General features: G+C 51.5%; 2 protein-coding genes across 5 annotated transcripts; both read right to left on the bottom strand.

Annotated features, from left to right (window-relative positions):
• Positions 1-988: 988 nt before the first annotated feature.
• On the bottom strand, positions 989-6,438 carry LOC120644368 (U-box domain-containing protein 35-like). Of its 3 annotated transcripts, XM_039920990.1 has the most exons (14): positions 6,374-6,438; positions 6,220-6,275; positions 6,076-6,128; positions 5,867-5,984; positions 5,554-5,651; positions 5,073-5,203; positions 4,169-4,691; positions 3,990-4,084; positions 3,800-3,921; positions 3,467-3,678; positions 3,346-3,388; positions 2,971-3,256; positions 1,565-2,878; positions 989-1,465 (listed from the first exon to the last, which is right to left on the bottom strand). In XM_039920990.1, exons 7-14 carry the CDS (start codon positions 4,341-4,343, stop codon positions 1,373-1,375), a joined length of 2,340 nt encoding a protein of 779 aa, XP_039776924.1. In that variant the 5' UTR covers positions 4,344-4,691; positions 5,073-5,203; positions 5,554-5,651; positions 5,867-5,984; positions 6,076-6,128; positions 6,220-6,275; positions 6,374-6,438; the 3' UTR covers positions 989-1,372. The 3 variants fall into 3 exon arrangements, with proteins under 3 accessions (XP_039776924.1, XP_039776938.1, XP_039776930.1); XM_039921004.1 differs by lacking the exons at positions 5,554-5,651; positions 5,867-5,984; positions 6,076-6,128; positions 6,220-6,275; positions 6,374-6,438 and having other exon boundaries at positions 4,169-4,386; positions 4,628-4,691; positions 5,073-5,154; XM_039920996.1 differs by lacking the exons at positions 5,554-5,651; positions 5,867-5,984; positions 6,076-6,128; positions 6,220-6,275; positions 6,374-6,438 and having other exon boundaries at positions 4,169-4,386.
• Positions 4,824-8,417, bottom strand: LOC120644384 (putative lipase C4A8.10). 2 transcript variants are annotated; one of them, XM_039921018.1, is made up of 10 exons: positions 7,975-8,417; positions 7,817-7,884; positions 7,293-7,363; positions 6,872-7,123; positions 6,374-6,537; positions 6,220-6,275; positions 6,076-6,128; positions 5,867-5,984; positions 5,554-5,651; positions 4,824-5,203 (listed from the first exon to the last, which is right to left on the bottom strand). In XM_039921018.1, exons 1-10 carry the CDS (start codon positions 8,376-8,378, stop codon positions 5,132-5,134), a joined length of 1,356 nt encoding a protein of 451 aa, XP_039776952.1. In that variant the 5' UTR covers positions 8,379-8,417; the 3' UTR covers positions 4,824-5,131. The 2 variants fall into 2 exon arrangements, with proteins under 2 accessions (XP_039776952.1, XP_039776949.1); XM_039921015.1 differs by lacking the exon at positions 4,824-5,203 and adding an exon at positions 5,210-5,449.
• Positions 8,418-17,190: the final 8,773 nt, after the last annotated feature.

The following is a 17,190-nucleotide window of genomic DNA, read 5'->3' as shown; positions in this document are numbered from 1 at the left end:
ATGGGGCAGGGCGTGGTGAACTGGTGACTGGCCGTGAGACATGGCACAGGCCGCCGCCAGGCCGTGAGACATGAAAGCCATGTCCATGTCCGCTGCTAGTGCTAGCCTCCTCCCGCCGCGGCTGGTTTACACGGCCCAAAGAAGCAGCCTGATCTATCACCACCGTGCCAGGCACCAAGGGTGCAGCGTGTTTGGCCCGCTCCACACGACCACACCATGATGATACATGTCTCCCTTCTCCCAGCAGGCCAGCACCCAGAGTTACCAACAGTGCCAGCCGTGTGACCGCGGCAATCTTCTCTTTGAAAAAATTTCTCGGCAATCGGCCGGCCGGGGTCGCGTCCGCGTCTGGGCTTTTGCCGACCTTCCCAGTCCCAGTTACGTCGAACCTGCATCTGCCCCTGCGTGAGGTGACCGTCCAGTCGCCATCTCGTAGATGCGCATGCAACATGCCTTGCCTAGTGATGCTGTTAGCTGACTCGATCAACTGATTATGCTTCAGCCTTCAGCTGCGAATAGTTTTTTCCCCCCGATTGGAGGAGCCGGTTTGATGTCAGGGCTGCAACTGCAAGCAAGGCTGCATCAGCTGGCCTGCTGCTGCTGCTGTTCAGTTCGGCAGTTCGCTACGCAGCTTCGTCAGACAAGGCCGGCGGGCGGTGGTTCTGGCATGGACAGGGCAACACCGGCAACGGCAACGGCAACGGCTGTCGGGTAGAGCGCACGTCAATTCCACGTGCTACTAGTATCGGCGACACGAGCACGACACGTTGTTGCTCTCCCATCTCGAGAACCGGCAGGTTCCAGGCCGCGTCACGTTGCGCGAAACGTGTTGCCTGCTGGCCGGTTCAGCGTCAGGCAGAGGGATTGTCCTGTTCCGTGCGGCGACTTGGACCAGACGAAGGAAGGGAACGAAGCGGAAGTCCATCCAAATTCTTCGTTCCAGTGGCCTGTCACCGGTGAGCCAGCCGTAGACATCATGCGATGCGAATTTCAAAATGGTTTTTGGGAGAAACCGTCGGTACCCAATTTGTCTTTGAAATTTCAGGCTGTTTATACAGAGGTAGCACAACTTTTGAAGAATCTACTGTAGATAGTACAGGCACTGCACAGGGTAGAACTTGCCGCCAACAATGCGCAATTGGCAATTGGCATTGCCATGGCGCTCTGCTTCTGCTAGCTGCATCGGTTTGCACTTTGCAGGAGCCACACTCTACTCAGACCAGGATAACATTCAGTTCAGCTAACCAATCAATCAATCTTCAGTGACTAGCTAGTTTCGCACTGCTCCGTGGCGATCGGTTGGTTAGGGGGCGTTTACTCGAATGCGATCAGAGGATCTCTCTCTCTCTGAGTCAGTCAGAGTCAGTCAGAGTCAGTTGTAGTTGAGCCTCCGTGTCGGCATGGCCGCCTGGCTGCCGTTGGAGCTGTGGTGCGGCCTCGCTAGCGATGGATCACTCACCCCATCCTGCATGCACATCGGATTCGAGATTAGCGCAGGCAGGCAGGCAACCACCAGCGTTAACGATATTACCATGGGAAAGTAGGAGGGCGGAACGGGCGTTACGTGTCGTGGATTCGAGTAGGGCCCGCTATGGAAGGCGGAGGAGCTGTGCATGCCGCCGCGGCCGCCCATGGGGTTGCAGTACTCCATGTTGTCCTCGCCGAGGGCGCGGAGACGGTTGAGCTCCGGGAGCACGACGGTGGCGAGGTCGGGGCGGTCCTTGCGCCGGAGCTCGCAGCAGCGGAGCGAGACCTCGGCGAAGCGGTGCGCCTCCTCCATGGGCCAGTCGTGGACGGCCGGGTCGAGCAGGTCGGCGAAGGTGCCTCGCTCCAGGGCGCGCCCCACGTGGTGCGTCAGCCCCATGGGCGGCCGCGCCGTGACGATCTGCAGCAGCATCACGCCCAGCGAGTAGACGTCCGACTTGACGCCCAGCATCCCCGTCTGCTGGTACTCCGGGTCGATGTAGCAGAAGGTGCCCGCGGCGGAGGTCATGTGGCACTGCGTCACGGAGTCGGCCACGGACGGCGGCACCAGGCGCGCCAGCCCGACGTCGCTGATCTTGCTCACGTAGTTGCGGTCCAGGAGGATGTTGCCGGGCTTGAGGTCGCGGTGCACCAGCGGCTCCGGCTTGGCCTGGTGCAGGAACAGCAGGCCCGTCGCGATCTCCGCCGCGATGCGGAACCGGTGCTGCCACGGGATCACCGGCCCGCCGCCGCGCCGGAACAGGCAGTCGTCCAGGCTGCCGTTGGCCATGTACTCGTACACCAGGCACCCGTACTCGGGGCAGGCGCCCAGGAGGAGCACCATGTTGGGGTGGCGGATGCAGCTCAGCACCTCCACCTCCTGCTGGAACTGCGACCGCCCCTGCGCCGCGTCCGGGCGGAGCATCTTGATGGCCACGGGCGTGTGGTCCAGGTGGCCCTTGTACACGGGGCCGTACCCGCCCTCGCCCACCTTGCGGGCCTCGTTGAAGTGGTCGGTGCCGAGCTCGATCTCCTCGATGGTGTACTTGCGGTAGCGGACGGACTCGCGCGCCCCGCCGCCCATGCCCATGGAACGCAGCCGCTCCTCGGCCTCCTTGAGCGCCTTCATCTCCGCGCCGATACGCTTCTGCGCCTCCAGGTCCGCCAGCCGCTGCGCCGCCTCCGCCGCCTCGATGGCCGCCCGCGCCTTGGCCTTCTCCTGCTCGATCAGCGCCATGGCCGACTCCTCCGTCAGCCGCGTCTCGTGCGACCGCTGCTCCTCCTCCACCTTCCAGCGCTGCAGCTCCATCGCCTTCTGCTTGGCGCTCAGCGCCTCCTTGCACGCCGTGCTGTACATGTCCATGGTCTGCTTCAGCTCCAGCCGCAGCCGCTTCATCTCAGCCTCCATGTCGTCCTGCATCGCATATTCGCATCGACGACTCAACTTGCATCATGCAATTCTGTTCCGTCTCCTGGGGTTACGGTTTGATTTCGTGTTGATCGTACCGTGGGCTGGGAGCACCACGAGGAGGTGCTGGTCTGCGAGTGCGCTGCCGTGCTGTCGTTGCCGAAGGAGTCGCCCCACCGGCTGGGCGTGCGCGCCTCGAAGCTGTGCTGGTCGAGGCCCTCCGACCCGCTCGACAGCCGCGGCGGGCACAGTGGGTACCGCTCCGTGCTCCGCCGGGGGGCCGAGCCGATGAACGATATGTCCGACGACTCCGGCAGCGAGAACTCCGGGAACGGCTTCCGCGCCGACCCCGCGCCCAGCCCTGTCGACCTCGCGAACGGAGACCTGTCGCCGGCCGCACGAAACAGCCATCGAGGTCATCAGCAAAACATGTCGTCGACGGAGACCGCGAGCGAGTGGACGCCGAAACTTACATGATCGGATTGTCTTGCATCATCGGTGTCGCGGCAACATCACCTGCCAGAATTTGTTGGGTGACGCATTGTAGTATTGTTATACTACTAGGTGAGTGGCAGTGCTACAAACAAGACAAACCTCTCGATGGAGGCGGCGGCGTCCATTTCTGCGCTGCCGCGTGCACCTGGTCGGGCTTGGGGCCCTGGATCATGGTCCGCAGCGGCGACACGGCCGGCGCCTGGCGGATGGCCTGCCGGACCGAGTTCACCTTGCCGCCCTTGGTCACGACGTACACGGTGCAGAAGTCCGGCGCCGTCTTGGAGATGGTGCTGGAGATTTCCGCCTTGAACCTTCACAAACCGAACCAGAAAGGGATTATTTCTCTTGTCGTTCAGAGACGTCGAAGCCTGATGAGGAAAGAGGAATACGGTGCGCGCTGGACGCGTGGACATCGACAAAGACATCGCTCACCTGACGAAGCCGCCCCTGGCGGTGGCGCCGACGACGAGCTTCTCGATGGCGGCGTGCGCGGCGAACTCGACGATCGACTTGGCCACGTCGTGGTCGTCCAGCACCACGTCCTTGCACTGGATCTGCAGTCAAGCGCGTGTTATATCGTACTATCAGACCTCTGAAATACTTTCGAGGTTCGCGTACGTACGTCTTTCCGGGTGCAGAAGCAGCGGAACGGGAGGAAGAGGTCCTTCATCTGCGGGTCCGTCGGCTGCTTGTACCCGGCGGCGTCCTCCACCCCTCCTGCAGGCACGCCGCCGTCAGAAACACGGCGGTCGCCGCCGGCGAGAAAAATTAAACTGCCCGGAAGGCGGCAGGGATGCTTGCCTGAGGTGCCCTTGGTGTTGACATGGACGAGGACGATGGTCTGGCCCTTGTGGGCGAGCGTCTCGGTGGCGTACTTGAGCGCGTTCTGGCTGTTCTTGTCCTTGTCGATGCACACCGCCACCAGCGGGTAGCTGCCGCCGGTCTCGCCGTCCTTCCCGTCGCTGTACTTGCCCATCCCCTGATCGAGCTTCTTCTACGGTGCCTCCCCTTCTCCTGCTCTGATGTATGCAGCAAAGCTATTTGAATTGATAGTTTTGGTTCCGCTATGTTTTCTGGGCTAACTTCCTACAATTCTGATGTCGGCTATTCATCATCCCCTCAAAGGTCTTGAGGAGGGGTGGTGTTCAGAAGAGGATTTTGGGGCATCTCTTTTAAGCTTTCACTTCTGTTCTCTGACCCCCATTGACTATAATTAGAGCGACTTCAGAATGTTAATCATGTTCCTTTTGGGGAATTCACCTGATTTAACGGGTAACCACCAGCTCTCCCCTTCCCGTTTTCTTCTAAGCAGGTGGGATTAAAGCTAAACATAAAAATGATAAGGATCTCAAATTAGATCACTTTGTCAGTCCTTCAGAAAACCATCCCTTGAGGATGATGGCACAACTTCAATCAGGTGCTTTTAAGCAGAAAGACTATAAAGCAGACGGGCATAAAAAAAAGGTGAGATTTAAAGAGAGCAATCAGAAAATTTACACTGTTGCAACTTCCAAATTTTGATCAACATTTTAGAATGCATATTTACAAGAATTTTGAACTTTCAAGCTAACATTTACATTACTAACACTTTACATTGTCAGCAATTAGAAATGAAATCAGGTCACACACTCTAGTCACCTCATAGTATGCCTGAGTACATGTTGATCCACTGATACAATCAACTATCTAGATTTGAGTTACTCACCGGACCCTCTCATGAAGAACTCATCAGAATGAGCTGTCGAGAAAGCTAGTCTTAGCCGTCTAGACTAGAAAATTGTCTATCATATGGTATATGACATCTTCTCCATCCGAATTAACTGGATGAATCCTAACCTGCACCAATTATAAATCCACAGCGAATGCTCAGACTTCCATGGAACACCTCTATATTCCAATATTACCGAGTATCAGGGAGTATCCGAAAAGGAAACATCACATATATCGACGGGAAGGCCACAGACCACAGCTACTGATCAGGTACAACAATAATAAGAATGATGCATAAGATGATTCTTTCTCAGCTGCCCAAGAAGTACAATGCCGTATGTTTAGTAGTTCAGTTCCCAGTTGGTGAGTTACTTGTAATATGAATCCACAGTTCGCTAAACACATGAGTGCAAGTCCAAGTGTCCAACAGTACTAGAATAATCGAGAAATTTCTTCCAATAGCATACAAATCTTACCTGGATGTTATTATGGGCGTTGTATCTTAGCCAGCTCTTATGAAAGCATACATCCACACGTTCCCAGCTCACTTGTGTAAGGCCTCGGATCATCTTCTCTGTAAAAGTATATCTCTTAATGCACAGCTAGCAGAAAACCCACTGCTTAAAAGTTTCTAGTTTGTAAACATGTGCAGTGCACATCCTACTCATTTAATAGCTATCACGCAGCAACATTTCAGCTTCCTGCAACTCCTACAGTCACCTCTACCCAGACTACAGAAAAAAGGAGCAAAAGGCCAGACGTGCAATTGTGCAAATCTAGCACTATTACCTTCTAAGCTATCTGCCAGCGAAGCTTCTACAGACTCCTCTTTTTGATGATCCTCTGAATTTCCTTTTTCGACATTAATAACATGAGGATACTTTTCATCGTTTGCTGATAACTTAAGCTGGGAAACAAAAGACCACATTATAAAAATATGAGTGGTAAAGCACAGGAAGACTTCTATTTCCTCTTAGTAAATAGGAGTGCTGGTTTACTTTTGGCAATTCACGCTGACGCCGAATTGACGATGTTCTCCAACCAACTATATCTTTTGCAATGAGTCAAGGGCACGACCAAACAGATAATTCAACCAATAATTTGATGCAGAAAATAGAAAATGTGTGGCATCAGTCGGATACGATCATATGTTACATTAGCATAGGCAACCCGACGCTTAAAAAAGCGCAAAGCAGACCTGCATACAGTAGCAGAGTGATAAAGATGTTTGAAGCCAGCGTATGAACTATGAAGTATACTGATTGATGTCACTTGGGATAGTAACTGGATCAATACATGAATTTCCCGTCATCACAGTCTTCAACCATCCGAACTAGAAGCGGAGGCTTCCCATCATCCCTATCTGTAAGGAATAAATGTTTACCAGTTCTCCCAACTATAAAATGTGCAGCTCTGGCAACAGTTTTCTCTAAAAGTGGGATGCCGAAAAGAAAGGGAAGCTGACGAAAAACACAGGTATAAAAAGGAATCAGGGTCTTCGTACAGATACTGTTTTGGTATTGAGATCACTTTGATAGAAAAAAAAACTAGAGGAGAAAAGTTAGGGTATTCAGTAATAAGAATACAGCAAATAATACAACAACAAAATAACTTTTCAGTCCCAAACAAGTTGGGATTCAGGGCTAAAAGTTATACGATAGACAAAGTTCAGAATATCGGGAGGCTCATGGGAGTATGGGACTTAGGTGGGCTAAAAAAAAGCTAATAATAAGATAGAACAAGAATGTATCAGGCATTCACAACTGCACATAAGTAAATAACCATGAAACTTACTTGTTTATTCCATCTTGAGCCCAAGTGTGGTGTAGCAGACGTGATAAAATTGATTGGTTCTAAACCAGCTATTTCACCAGCACCAGGTATTTTTTGTTCATCATTAAGCTTATCAGTATCAAGAGAAGAGGTTTCAATGGTGGCGGGTTCATAAAGTTTTCCAATTGCATATCTTGTTACTAAACCACCAAGTGAATGAGCAACAAAAGATATCTTCCTCAAGTTTCTTCTTCTCTGAACAACTTGTCGAACCTGCATGATAGATATTTCTTTCATCTAGTACCCTTCTAATTAATTCTATAATTTACTGTCAACTTCACTATACTAAAGCATATACTAATATATGAATTGGCTTATAACCCGAAAATGAATGAATTAGAAAATGAAAACTTCATTTAACGGGGTTACTATTTGGTTGTACCTCCTCAGCTAGCCTTTCACCCATCAAATCAACTCCGTCATATGTTAATTTTGAATGATTGCTCTGACTACCTGCAATAAAGAAATATTTTAGATAAGTACTCTTACAATAGCATACACGAGACTATTCTAAGCTATAGTAAGGTCAATAACAGTTAAGTGTACAGTGGAAGTTTGCCATATTTGATATGGCAAACTAACTAGGTAGCATGACTGCATGAGATGACATTACATAATTCTAACTTGTAAACTAGACTGCGCCGCACATCACTCCTAGTTGTATCATATCAGACTGTTAGTGTACTGCTTCAATCGATTTCAAGCTGTGATTCTAAGAAGCTCCATCCTATACTCTAATTAGTGTCGATTTGCTTAGCGGTTGCTTTTAGAATTACACATGACCTGCACCTTCAAAATTTAATGTGACTTCACATTTCTATGTTTGAACCTCCCCCCTTTGCGATAACATATTCCATTTCAAATCGAAGTGCGAAACTAGCAGAGTAATAGAGTATGAGCGCTCACGATGCACAAAGACTTTCCCGGGCAACCTGTTCACGAACTGCTCCGCTGCAAACTTCCAGTCCGCCGAACTGGTCAAAACTCAGACCACCAAAGTTAGAATAGACAAGAGGTAAAAACTGACAACAAGCAGTCAAGCACTGCAACCATCGCGTGCGCACCTCCCGTACAGCCCGTTTACCATGACGACGAGGTGGTCTGCCCCCTCGCCACCGACCTCCTCTTCCTCGCAGCTCCCAGCGGCCTTCCCCTCGGCCTCCGCCTCAGCTTCCGCGGACGGAGGTGGCAGACGCTGCGACAGGAAGCACCTCATCCAGTTCGCGAGGTCCGGCCTCTCGTCCCCAGGCCGCGGCTTGCGGCCGAGCAGGAACCCAAGGTCGAGCCCGAGCCCGGGCTGCTGCCACCGCGAGCTGCTCCGGCTCCGGCTGCCGCTGCGCCCCGGGGGCGCGCTCGGCGACTGGCCCATGAGGGAGGCGGCCTGGCGGCGGCGCGGAGGAGGGGAACGGGAGGAGGCGGAGGCGAGGGAGCACGTGGCGGAGGTGTGGAATCTGGAAGACGCGGGCATTTCCCGGTTGGTTGCGGGTCCACGTCGGACGGTTCTGGAATTGCGAGAGAGAGAGCCGTTGCTTTAAGAAAAATCAACGACAGTGATTTGTTCACCATACATTAACCATTTTGAAGCTCTCGCGAAAAGAAAACATTTGTTCCATTAACCAATGTTCCATCATCAGATATTTCCGCATGGAGAATTCGAATTCAGTCGTTGGCTGCACGTTTGCAACTTGAAAATTAATCCATCTCATTATTGACATGCAGTGCTGTAGTATTTAACAATGATTTTTTTGAGAGGATAGTATTTAACAATGATGGACCGTTAATTTATACTGGGAGTTGAAGGCCCAATAACAGTTGCCTTTTTTTTCTTAACTGCCATCAACAGAACCCTCAAGAAAAACTGCCATCAAGAGACTGCGAAGCCCAACAAACCAGGTTGTCCTGCACTGATATTGGGCCTTCAGCATCCTATTGATGGGCCAAATATATCCACGCACGCAGTCTGCACAGATATTGGGAGCATCATTTCTGACGTTACTAGAAAACCTAGGTGCGGCGTTGCCGCACCATCTTTGACCTGGCCAGCTAGGGAACAACCTATAGGTCGAAGGATAGAAGAGATAATGTGTCATGTGTTCCAAAGTTATCTTTTTTATTCCTTCTCTTCATGTGGTTGTGTCTCAACATGCTGTCGGTGGGTAAGAAAATTTCCATAGTCGCTCAACCTTTTTTTTTAGACCAAAGGTTTCCCCCATTTCATTCCAAGGAACAAAATATTCAAAAAAGTGTACACGTATTCGAAGCGCGTCCGCTACAAGTTCAACATAGCAGGCAAAACAGACATATGAGTAGTCTCGCTAGACAGTAGCGCTGCACCAAAAGTTGATGAAGTCACTCGGTCCATCACCTGCGCCCCCCAAGCTTGCTGGCAATGCGCCGAAGATTGATGAAGAAGTCACTCGGGTCATCGTCATCCCCTGCGTTCCCAAGCTTGCTGGCAGCCAGCCAATTCTTAGACTTTCTTTCGCTTTTTGTTCCAGCGCCACCACGACCTCTTCTAGATGCGTGCTTTCTGCCTCCTTGCATAGTACTTTCCATCTCCGCAGCATACCCGCCGCTCTGATCAGCACGACCTTGACGTCTGAGTATACACCTCCCTGAAAACACAACGAATTTTTGAGTTTCCAAATACTCCAAATGATAGCCGAGGTACACATATTGGTGATAGTGTGCTTTTTACGACACAACCACCATTTTGACACTGATTCAAAATCAGAAAGGTGAACCTGCAAGATCTCTGAACAGGTTAGCCAGATACTCACTGCAACACAACATTGAAAAAAAGGTGATTAATTGTTTCTTGTTCAGCACAAAAGAGACAAGAATTATCCTCCACATCTCTCCTCCTCCCCAAGTTATCTCTAGTGAGAATTCTGTTGTTGCAGAGCAGCCACAAGAAGACTTGGACTCTAGGGGGGATCAGCAGCTTCCTGTAACATCCCGAAAATTGACTAAAATAAATCATGCGCTAAAACTTTGTTTCGTCGTTGAGCTCAATCCCCTTCTTGAATCATCTCCCGCCTGATTTCCTGATACCACGAGGAACCGAGCCGATATCCAAATCTCCCGCTGTTCCATCTCCCTGTTTGGCCCTCGGCCTGCGCGTCGCACGCGGCCGACACCACGCGTGGCCGACCGCGGCCGCGATCAGCGCCGACGCGCTCGCCCTCTCTCTCCCTCTTTCTCTCTTTATTTCTCTCTCCCTCCATTTTCTTTTCTTTTCTTTTCCCATTTTCTTTTCTTTCTTTTCTCTCTCTCGTTCCTCCCTACCCCGCGCGCTCGGCCCCCTCCTTCCTCTCTGCTCCCGTGCGCCGCCCGGCCTGCCCTGCCCCGCTTCCCCTCGCGCGCGCGCGCACGCTCGGCCGCAGCAGCTGCTCGGCGCACCAGCCCGAGCGCCGCGCCGCTCGCCACCACCTTGCTCCCTGCCCCACGCTCCACGCCCCCCCTCCAAGCAACCGCGCACACGGCGCGCCGACCGCGCCCGCCACGCCACGGCCGCCTAACCGCACCTGCGCGCGCAGCGCCCCGCCGTCCGGCCCCGCTCGCCCGCGCGCCGTGCCCCACCCCGGTCCGTGCACGCCGCACGAGCCGACCGCCGTTGACGTTGCACAGCGGCGGCGACTCTGGCACAGAGCTGCCTGCCGCGCGCGCACCGCCGCCATACGAAGCTCGCCTGCGCCGGTCGACCGCCGCCCGTCGCATCCTGTCCTGCCCCGTGCACGCGCCTCGCCCACTGCCGCCGTTGACGCCTCACCAGTGCTGCTCAGCGTCGTGCCGTCGCGTCGCCTCGCCGCCCCCACGCCATTAACGCCGCCCAGAGCTTGCTCCCCACCGCCACCGCCTTGGCCGCCTATAAAAGAGGCCGCAGAGCACCCCCCCGAGCACCACACCCATCATCTCGAACTGCGACGCCATCCCACGCCCCCTCTCCTCAGCTGTAGCGCCGCCGCCGCTAGCGCCTCCACCCGCCGCTGCTGGCCACCGTGGCCGGGCCGCCACGCCCCACCTCGGCACAAGGTGAGGCCGGGGATCGAGTCGCCTCCCCACCCTCTCCCTTTTCCCCCTGTCCCGGGCCGCCGTCGAATCCCTGGCCGTCGGGATTGACCGGCGCAGAGGCCCCTCCCTCTCCTCTGTTCCACGCCGACGGGAGGAGGAAGAGGATGGCGTTTTTGCCAAGACCCCCCCCACTTTCCTCTAATCAGTAAAGAGACCCCATCCTTTTAAGCCCTTTTGCAATTAAACCCCCCTTTTTGTTATATTCCCAAAACAAACCCCCCACCATATAAACTTAATTACAAATAAGACCCTGACTGTAACAGCCCAGGGGAACAGTGGCGGGCCGGGTACTGTAGCAAGGCGGGTTACTGTAGCTAGAGTACTGTGGCCGAATTGGGCCGGGCCTGATGGCGGTTACTGTAGCTCGAGTACTGTAGCACGTCGGGTACTGTAGCGTCGCGACACTGTTCATCCGCGGGAATTGTCCCATACCGAAAGTTGGTTGAGAGCCAGACCAATTTAAATACCGAGTCACGGTGAGCTAATTAATTCCGGATCGATTTTTTTTGCGCGAAGCGAGGACGAAAGCGCAAGAGGATTAATTAGTAGGTGTGGTTTACTCAACTTATAGAGTAGATCTTAGCCGTTATTCCGGGCCGGGTCGTTACACTGACTCTTTTAGATTAACCCAAGAAACTTCTAAAATGCAAACCAAGCCCCTGCCCTCATAAACTTAAATACAATTAGGTCCCTGGACCCCTGTTTAGGGCCTAAACACTCCTTTGACCTATCATTTTATGCGCCTAACAACCTCGGATCTACCCAAAATTTTACCGCGCCTCTCTTAACTCAGTTTTGGCCATACCATTCAGAAACCATTCAAAAATAATATTCTATGCTCTATATTTCATGTGTTTCCGAACCGAGCTCGACGACAGATCTTTGTTCTGTGTATTGATTGTGTGCTTGTTTGTGTGCGCTGTAGACCACGGAGTGAACGAAGGAGAACCCGTCAACGAGCCGTACTGTGAGCAGGAGAACGAGGACCCGTTCCGCGACCCCGAGCCCGAAGGACAGGACCTCTCCGAAGGCTACGAAGACGGCAAATTCAATCCCATCCTTTGATGCATGTTTCTGTCCTAGTTTTTATAAACACAACCCAATGGCCTGTTTTATAAAATTGCATATGTTTTGCTTGCATGAAAAACACGGTTGGATAGCCACCCCTTGATTTGTGATGGCCATTCCTTGACCACCTAGATTAATGTCTGTTTTTGCTTGGACGTTAATCGATATTAGAATGCTTAGGACTTTACTCATAATACGATTTATTTGATAAAGAACATGTGTGTGTGTGGGAAGGGATAAAATGTGGATTTTCGAAAGATGAGTATGGACGAGATGGACGGCACTTCTGTGTGAATTGCCGATTGGTGTGCTTATGCCTGTGTGGCAGGGCAAAGAAGGGAGATATCCATCTTGTCGTGTCTAAGGACCGAGTTGGTGTGTCATCTCACCTAACTCCACTAACGTGCAAACCACTCGACCGTTGAATGGGCAACGGCGTAGCATAAATCCCACTAGTTGGTGTGATAGCCATCAGGAGAGCTGAGAGCAACGGGTGACTAAGAAAAAGGGATAAGCCCCGAGTGACTTATGCCCGGTTATACCTAAGTGAACGGTCAATGACCCCTTGGCGCATCCCGTGATGGCTAGTCAGGCTTAGCTATGGTGGGTAATGGCTATGTTGGGATCTACACCGACACGACGGTGTTCGAGATGTGGTATCCTACTTGTGGGTAAAGTTGCACACCTCTGCAGAGTTAAGAATCTATTCGAATAGTCTGTGCCCTCGGTATTGGGCGAGTTACGGTGTGGTCACATAACTAGTGTTTCTTTGGGATGGGCTGGTGTGAGTTGTCTTGGAATTGGTTCCGGCAGTTGTGCCGTGTGCTACGACGGACGGGGAGTCCGGTAGCAGTTTTAAAACCTGAACTCCGTGTTAAACAAAAACTGATTTCTAAAAGGTTTTCTATAAAACAAAACCCTGCATAAAATGTCGTTTTTCTGCAACTTAAGCCGTAACCTTATCCTTGATTTACCTATGCATATTATTCTGTTATAACCCCCTCCGTGGGTGTGGTTGGACTTGCTGAGTACGTTTGTACTCACCCCATTTTCCTTTTTACAGAAGAAGATCCAGACTTTGTGCCAGACGACGCCGAGTAGGGTTATCGTCCTGCACCCAGCCTTGCCTGTGGACTTGGGTCACCCGCCGGAGTTTCCGCATGGCGCAAGACCTTGATGATTTTCTCTTTGTTTTTAATATCGTCGCGTGTGTGTGGATTGTAATCCTCGCGATAGTGGCATTCCTCTGCTCACTACCGCGTAGGGTTGTACGGTAATGAACCATCTGATGTAATAAATGTGTCATCAGCCTCTTTGTAACGAACATGGCACCATTGATGCCATTTCGAGTGATTTTGGTGATCGAATGACAACACAACACTTGGACTAATATGATTGTTAAGATAATCATTCTCAGGCTTTTAGGTTCAAGTGATGACAAAGAGAAAGAGAAGATAGGTGTAGCAAGGCCCGATGGACTGCCCCTACGGGGGTTCCGCTACCCGGTTAGCGGACGGGGGTCGAGGGGGAGCCGCCCCTCGCGGGTCTCAGGGCAGCGCCCTGAAAGCTCTTCGATTCAGGAGCACCGGAAGAACCGACGCCAGGGCATCGGAGCATCCGATGATAGTCGGAAGAACCGACGCCTTGATACTTTGGTGCAGAAGGGAATCGAAGCCAAGTCAGCCTATAGGCACCGGTTGAACCGACGGTCCAAAATAAGGCATCGGTGCAATGGCCGTCCTTTGTACCAGAGACGATGTCAAGTGACCAGAAGAAGTTTCTTCAGCACCGGTTCAACCGACGGTGCATCGGTGCATACCACCGGTGTAATGACGTCAGCATCCAGGAGAAGATTCTTTCAGCACCGGTTGAACCGGTGAGGCATCGGTGCATTGCATCGGTTCAACCGGTGGTCTCTGCGTCAGCTGTCAGGACTTCAACGGCTACTTCATGTTGTGAGTGACCGGATGAACCGACGCTACCCTACCAAGAGGCATCGGTTCTTCCGGTGGTAGCAGATTTTCAGCTGACCGTTGGAGCAACGGCTACAAAACTTGGTGGCCTATATATACGCCTCACCCCGGCCATTTGAAGTGTGCTGGAGTTGCTGAACATCCCAAACACACCCAAGAACATCTCCAACCACCATAGAGCTTCATTGTACATCATATAGGCTTAAGCACACTTGTGAGAGTGCTTAGTGCTTGTTTAGGGATTAGTTCTTGCGAGAGCTCCCTTGAGAGAAGTCTTGCTGCGGCAAGCAACTTGTGATCCGTCGTGTGACCCTCCGTCTTGGTGTGGAGTGGCAACGACACTTTGTGCGGGGGAAGAGGAGGCCCCCTCCTTGGTGGAGAAGCTCCGTAGTGGATTTCGGCCGGGTGACCGAGAGAGACGGTGGCGGTGCACTAGACTCGGTGTCTTGTGCGCACTTGCCTTTGCTTGCCGGCATCGCCTTGGTGGCGTAGTGCAAGACGGTGATCGGAAGAGCCTCGGTGTCCCGTGGACGTAGGCGTTTGTGCCGAACCACGTTACATGACCGTGTCTACTCGGGAGTTTGCATATCCTCTCCCTTACCGCTTTACTTACCGCATTACGTTTCCGCATTTACTCTTTCTTGCTTCCTTTACTTTCCTAGTTAGTTTGATTAGGATTGGCTATAGGTTGCAAGTCTTTTGGGGTAAGTAGAGGGTAGCATAGATAAACCTTAGTCATAACTAGCTTGTGTAGGACGTGTTAGGTTTATCTTATGCAATTAGATTGAGCCCTAGGATAGAAAAGCGATTAGCGACCCTATTCACCCCCTCCCCCTCTAGGGTCGGACACCCCGGTGATCCTTACACTCTTGGGACTGGTGCTTTGTAACACATTTAAGTCTTCTCTCATGAGGGGACGCTTCACTTCCACACCACAGGTGTGTGAATCTGTAGGCGCTCAACCTTTAGAATCAACAAATATGTGTACAAATCTTATATATTCTGGGTTGTATGGTTGCATTATGAATATTTGGGCATGGAAAGGAGAGAAAGTATGCACTTCCATTCATCAGACTTCAGTCAGAACAGTTCATATACTTGCAATTGTACAAGGAAACGTCTGTTTCCAACTTATGCAGTGCAATGTTAACTGCTTGAGATATGGAGAGCATTACAATATTGCTTCTTCGTTTGATCTCTCTCGTTGGACCCTAGTTAAATAAAATAGCTGAGGTAAATTACTTGGCTGTGAAGTAATATATACCTAAATATATAAAGTAGTATGTTCCTTCTTTTTTTGCTCTTAGTTCCTCTTCCTCCTTTTGGCTTCCCTTATTCTTTTCGAGGTCTCTCAGTTGTATATTTTACTGCATGTATTTGATAATCTTCAGTTGCCTTGAGCTCAAATACACCTCATAGTGAATCAGAAATAAGAACCATAGCTAAACTATAAAGATGGTCTTTTTCCCCATTGTAACTACTAACTAAGGTTAATTGCCATGGCCCGACCTGATAATAATGAAGTGTTTTATTTTTGAAACAGAATAGTGCCCAGTTTAAATCCTATAAAATAAAATAATGAGTAGCATTTCCTTGAAAATAAACAGACTGCATCCCCTTAATATAAACATGGACCTTTATCATCAGCGTTTCCTTTTTGAGAATACAGTCAATAGAAAGATTGGCATCCATGTATAAGCATTGGTAAAGTGAAAAATTAATAACAGATATGTATAATGTCAGATTGAATCTATGAGTTAACATATTAGAGATAATTTATCATCCATGTTAGAAATCTACTGGTGTCTGACCTGTTTCATTGAACATATTTAGCTTTTGACCATAATGGATTTGCACAATCAAAAAGGCCTGAGCAGGGGAGGATAAATCTAATTATACACTGCTACAATTTACCCCTCATACAAGAGTGGGAAGCAGGCAGATTGAAGTGGAGCTTGGAGATGGAGAGAACATCGACGACTATCTCCGGCGCGAGGCTTGGAGGTGGAGAGAACATCGACCACTATCGCCGGCGCGAGGATGACTTAGCAGGATATATGAGCAGGGTTCCTCACCATGTCATGGATTATCTCGGCGAATTGCGAGCGCATTCCCTTAGGAGAACAAGGAGGTGGCAGAGGTCTGCAACGTGTTAGGGGGGGTTACAGCATTTCGTCGAGCGGGTGGTGGGTGCACGCCGCTGTGGTAGCAGACAGGGACTTGGCGTGCTCATGGCATGGGGAAGGTTATTGGCTGGAAGCCTGTGGCGGAAAGATGCCTGGGAGAGGGGGAAGCACTACTGTTCTAGTGCCACCATCGTTGGCTGTATGCCTTCCCGCGTCCTGTCCCATGCATAACAACAGTTTGGAGGCTTTGATTCCAACAGCTTGGTGCTTGCTGCAGCCACTAGTTCCCAACCTCAGCAGGGGCGCTAGTGGAGGGCGATTCGGTATCGGGCACTGCTACATGTTCATGCGGGGACATAGAGCAGCGGCGGGGGGTGCGGTGGAGGCAGCGGAGCGCACAGAGGCAGGGAATAGGTGCTTGCCCGTCGTGCGCCACGGCCCCTTCCACTTGCGTGCCACAACTGGAGGACGGAGCAGATGGAGGTGGGTGGCATGAGGATGGCTGCACGGGCAGCGGGGAAGAGGACTGGTCGGGCCGCCGATCACCTGAGTGGCGATATAAATCTCAAAAGGGAGAAGAGTAAGGAAGATAGATGGCTGAGGGTATAGGCCCGTGCATGTACCCAACTTGGCAGCTTCTCACCCGCTTGATGTAGAATCGACGGTAGAGAATTTGAGGTGACGTGGTCCAATGAATGCTCGATTTTCCGTCCAAGTTTCGTCTTAAGAAGATGCTCCTCAGGAAATTTCGCGCCGTACTGTGCACAAGTTTTTTAATCTCTCCACCACCCAGTGGCATGAGAGAACTGCAGCAAACGAAGCTTCCACGCGCCCAGTGCAGGAGACACCGACTGACGGGGAGTCCCTCGATCCTAGATGCGGTCGAGCTAGTCAGGCACGCACGCAGAGCGCCGGAGCCACATGAATCCATGTGTTCCCAACTTCCCATCATGTCAATGGCTGGCCTGTTCGCGCAAAACTACCCCTGCACAGAAACCATTAAACTACACTGAACGAATCGCAAACCCAAACCCCTTTT

This window comes from Panicum virgatum, chromosome 1K (genome assembly GCF_016808335.1).
Source record: "Panicum virgatum strain AP13 chromosome 1K, P.virgatum_v5, whole genome shotgun sequence".
In the NCBI taxonomy this organism is placed as follows: Eukaryota; Viridiplantae; Streptophyta; class Magnoliopsida; order Poales; family Poaceae; genus Panicum; species Panicum virgatum.
Note: the sequence above shows the minus strand (reverse complement) of the source record. Positions and strands in the feature narration are given on the sequence as shown.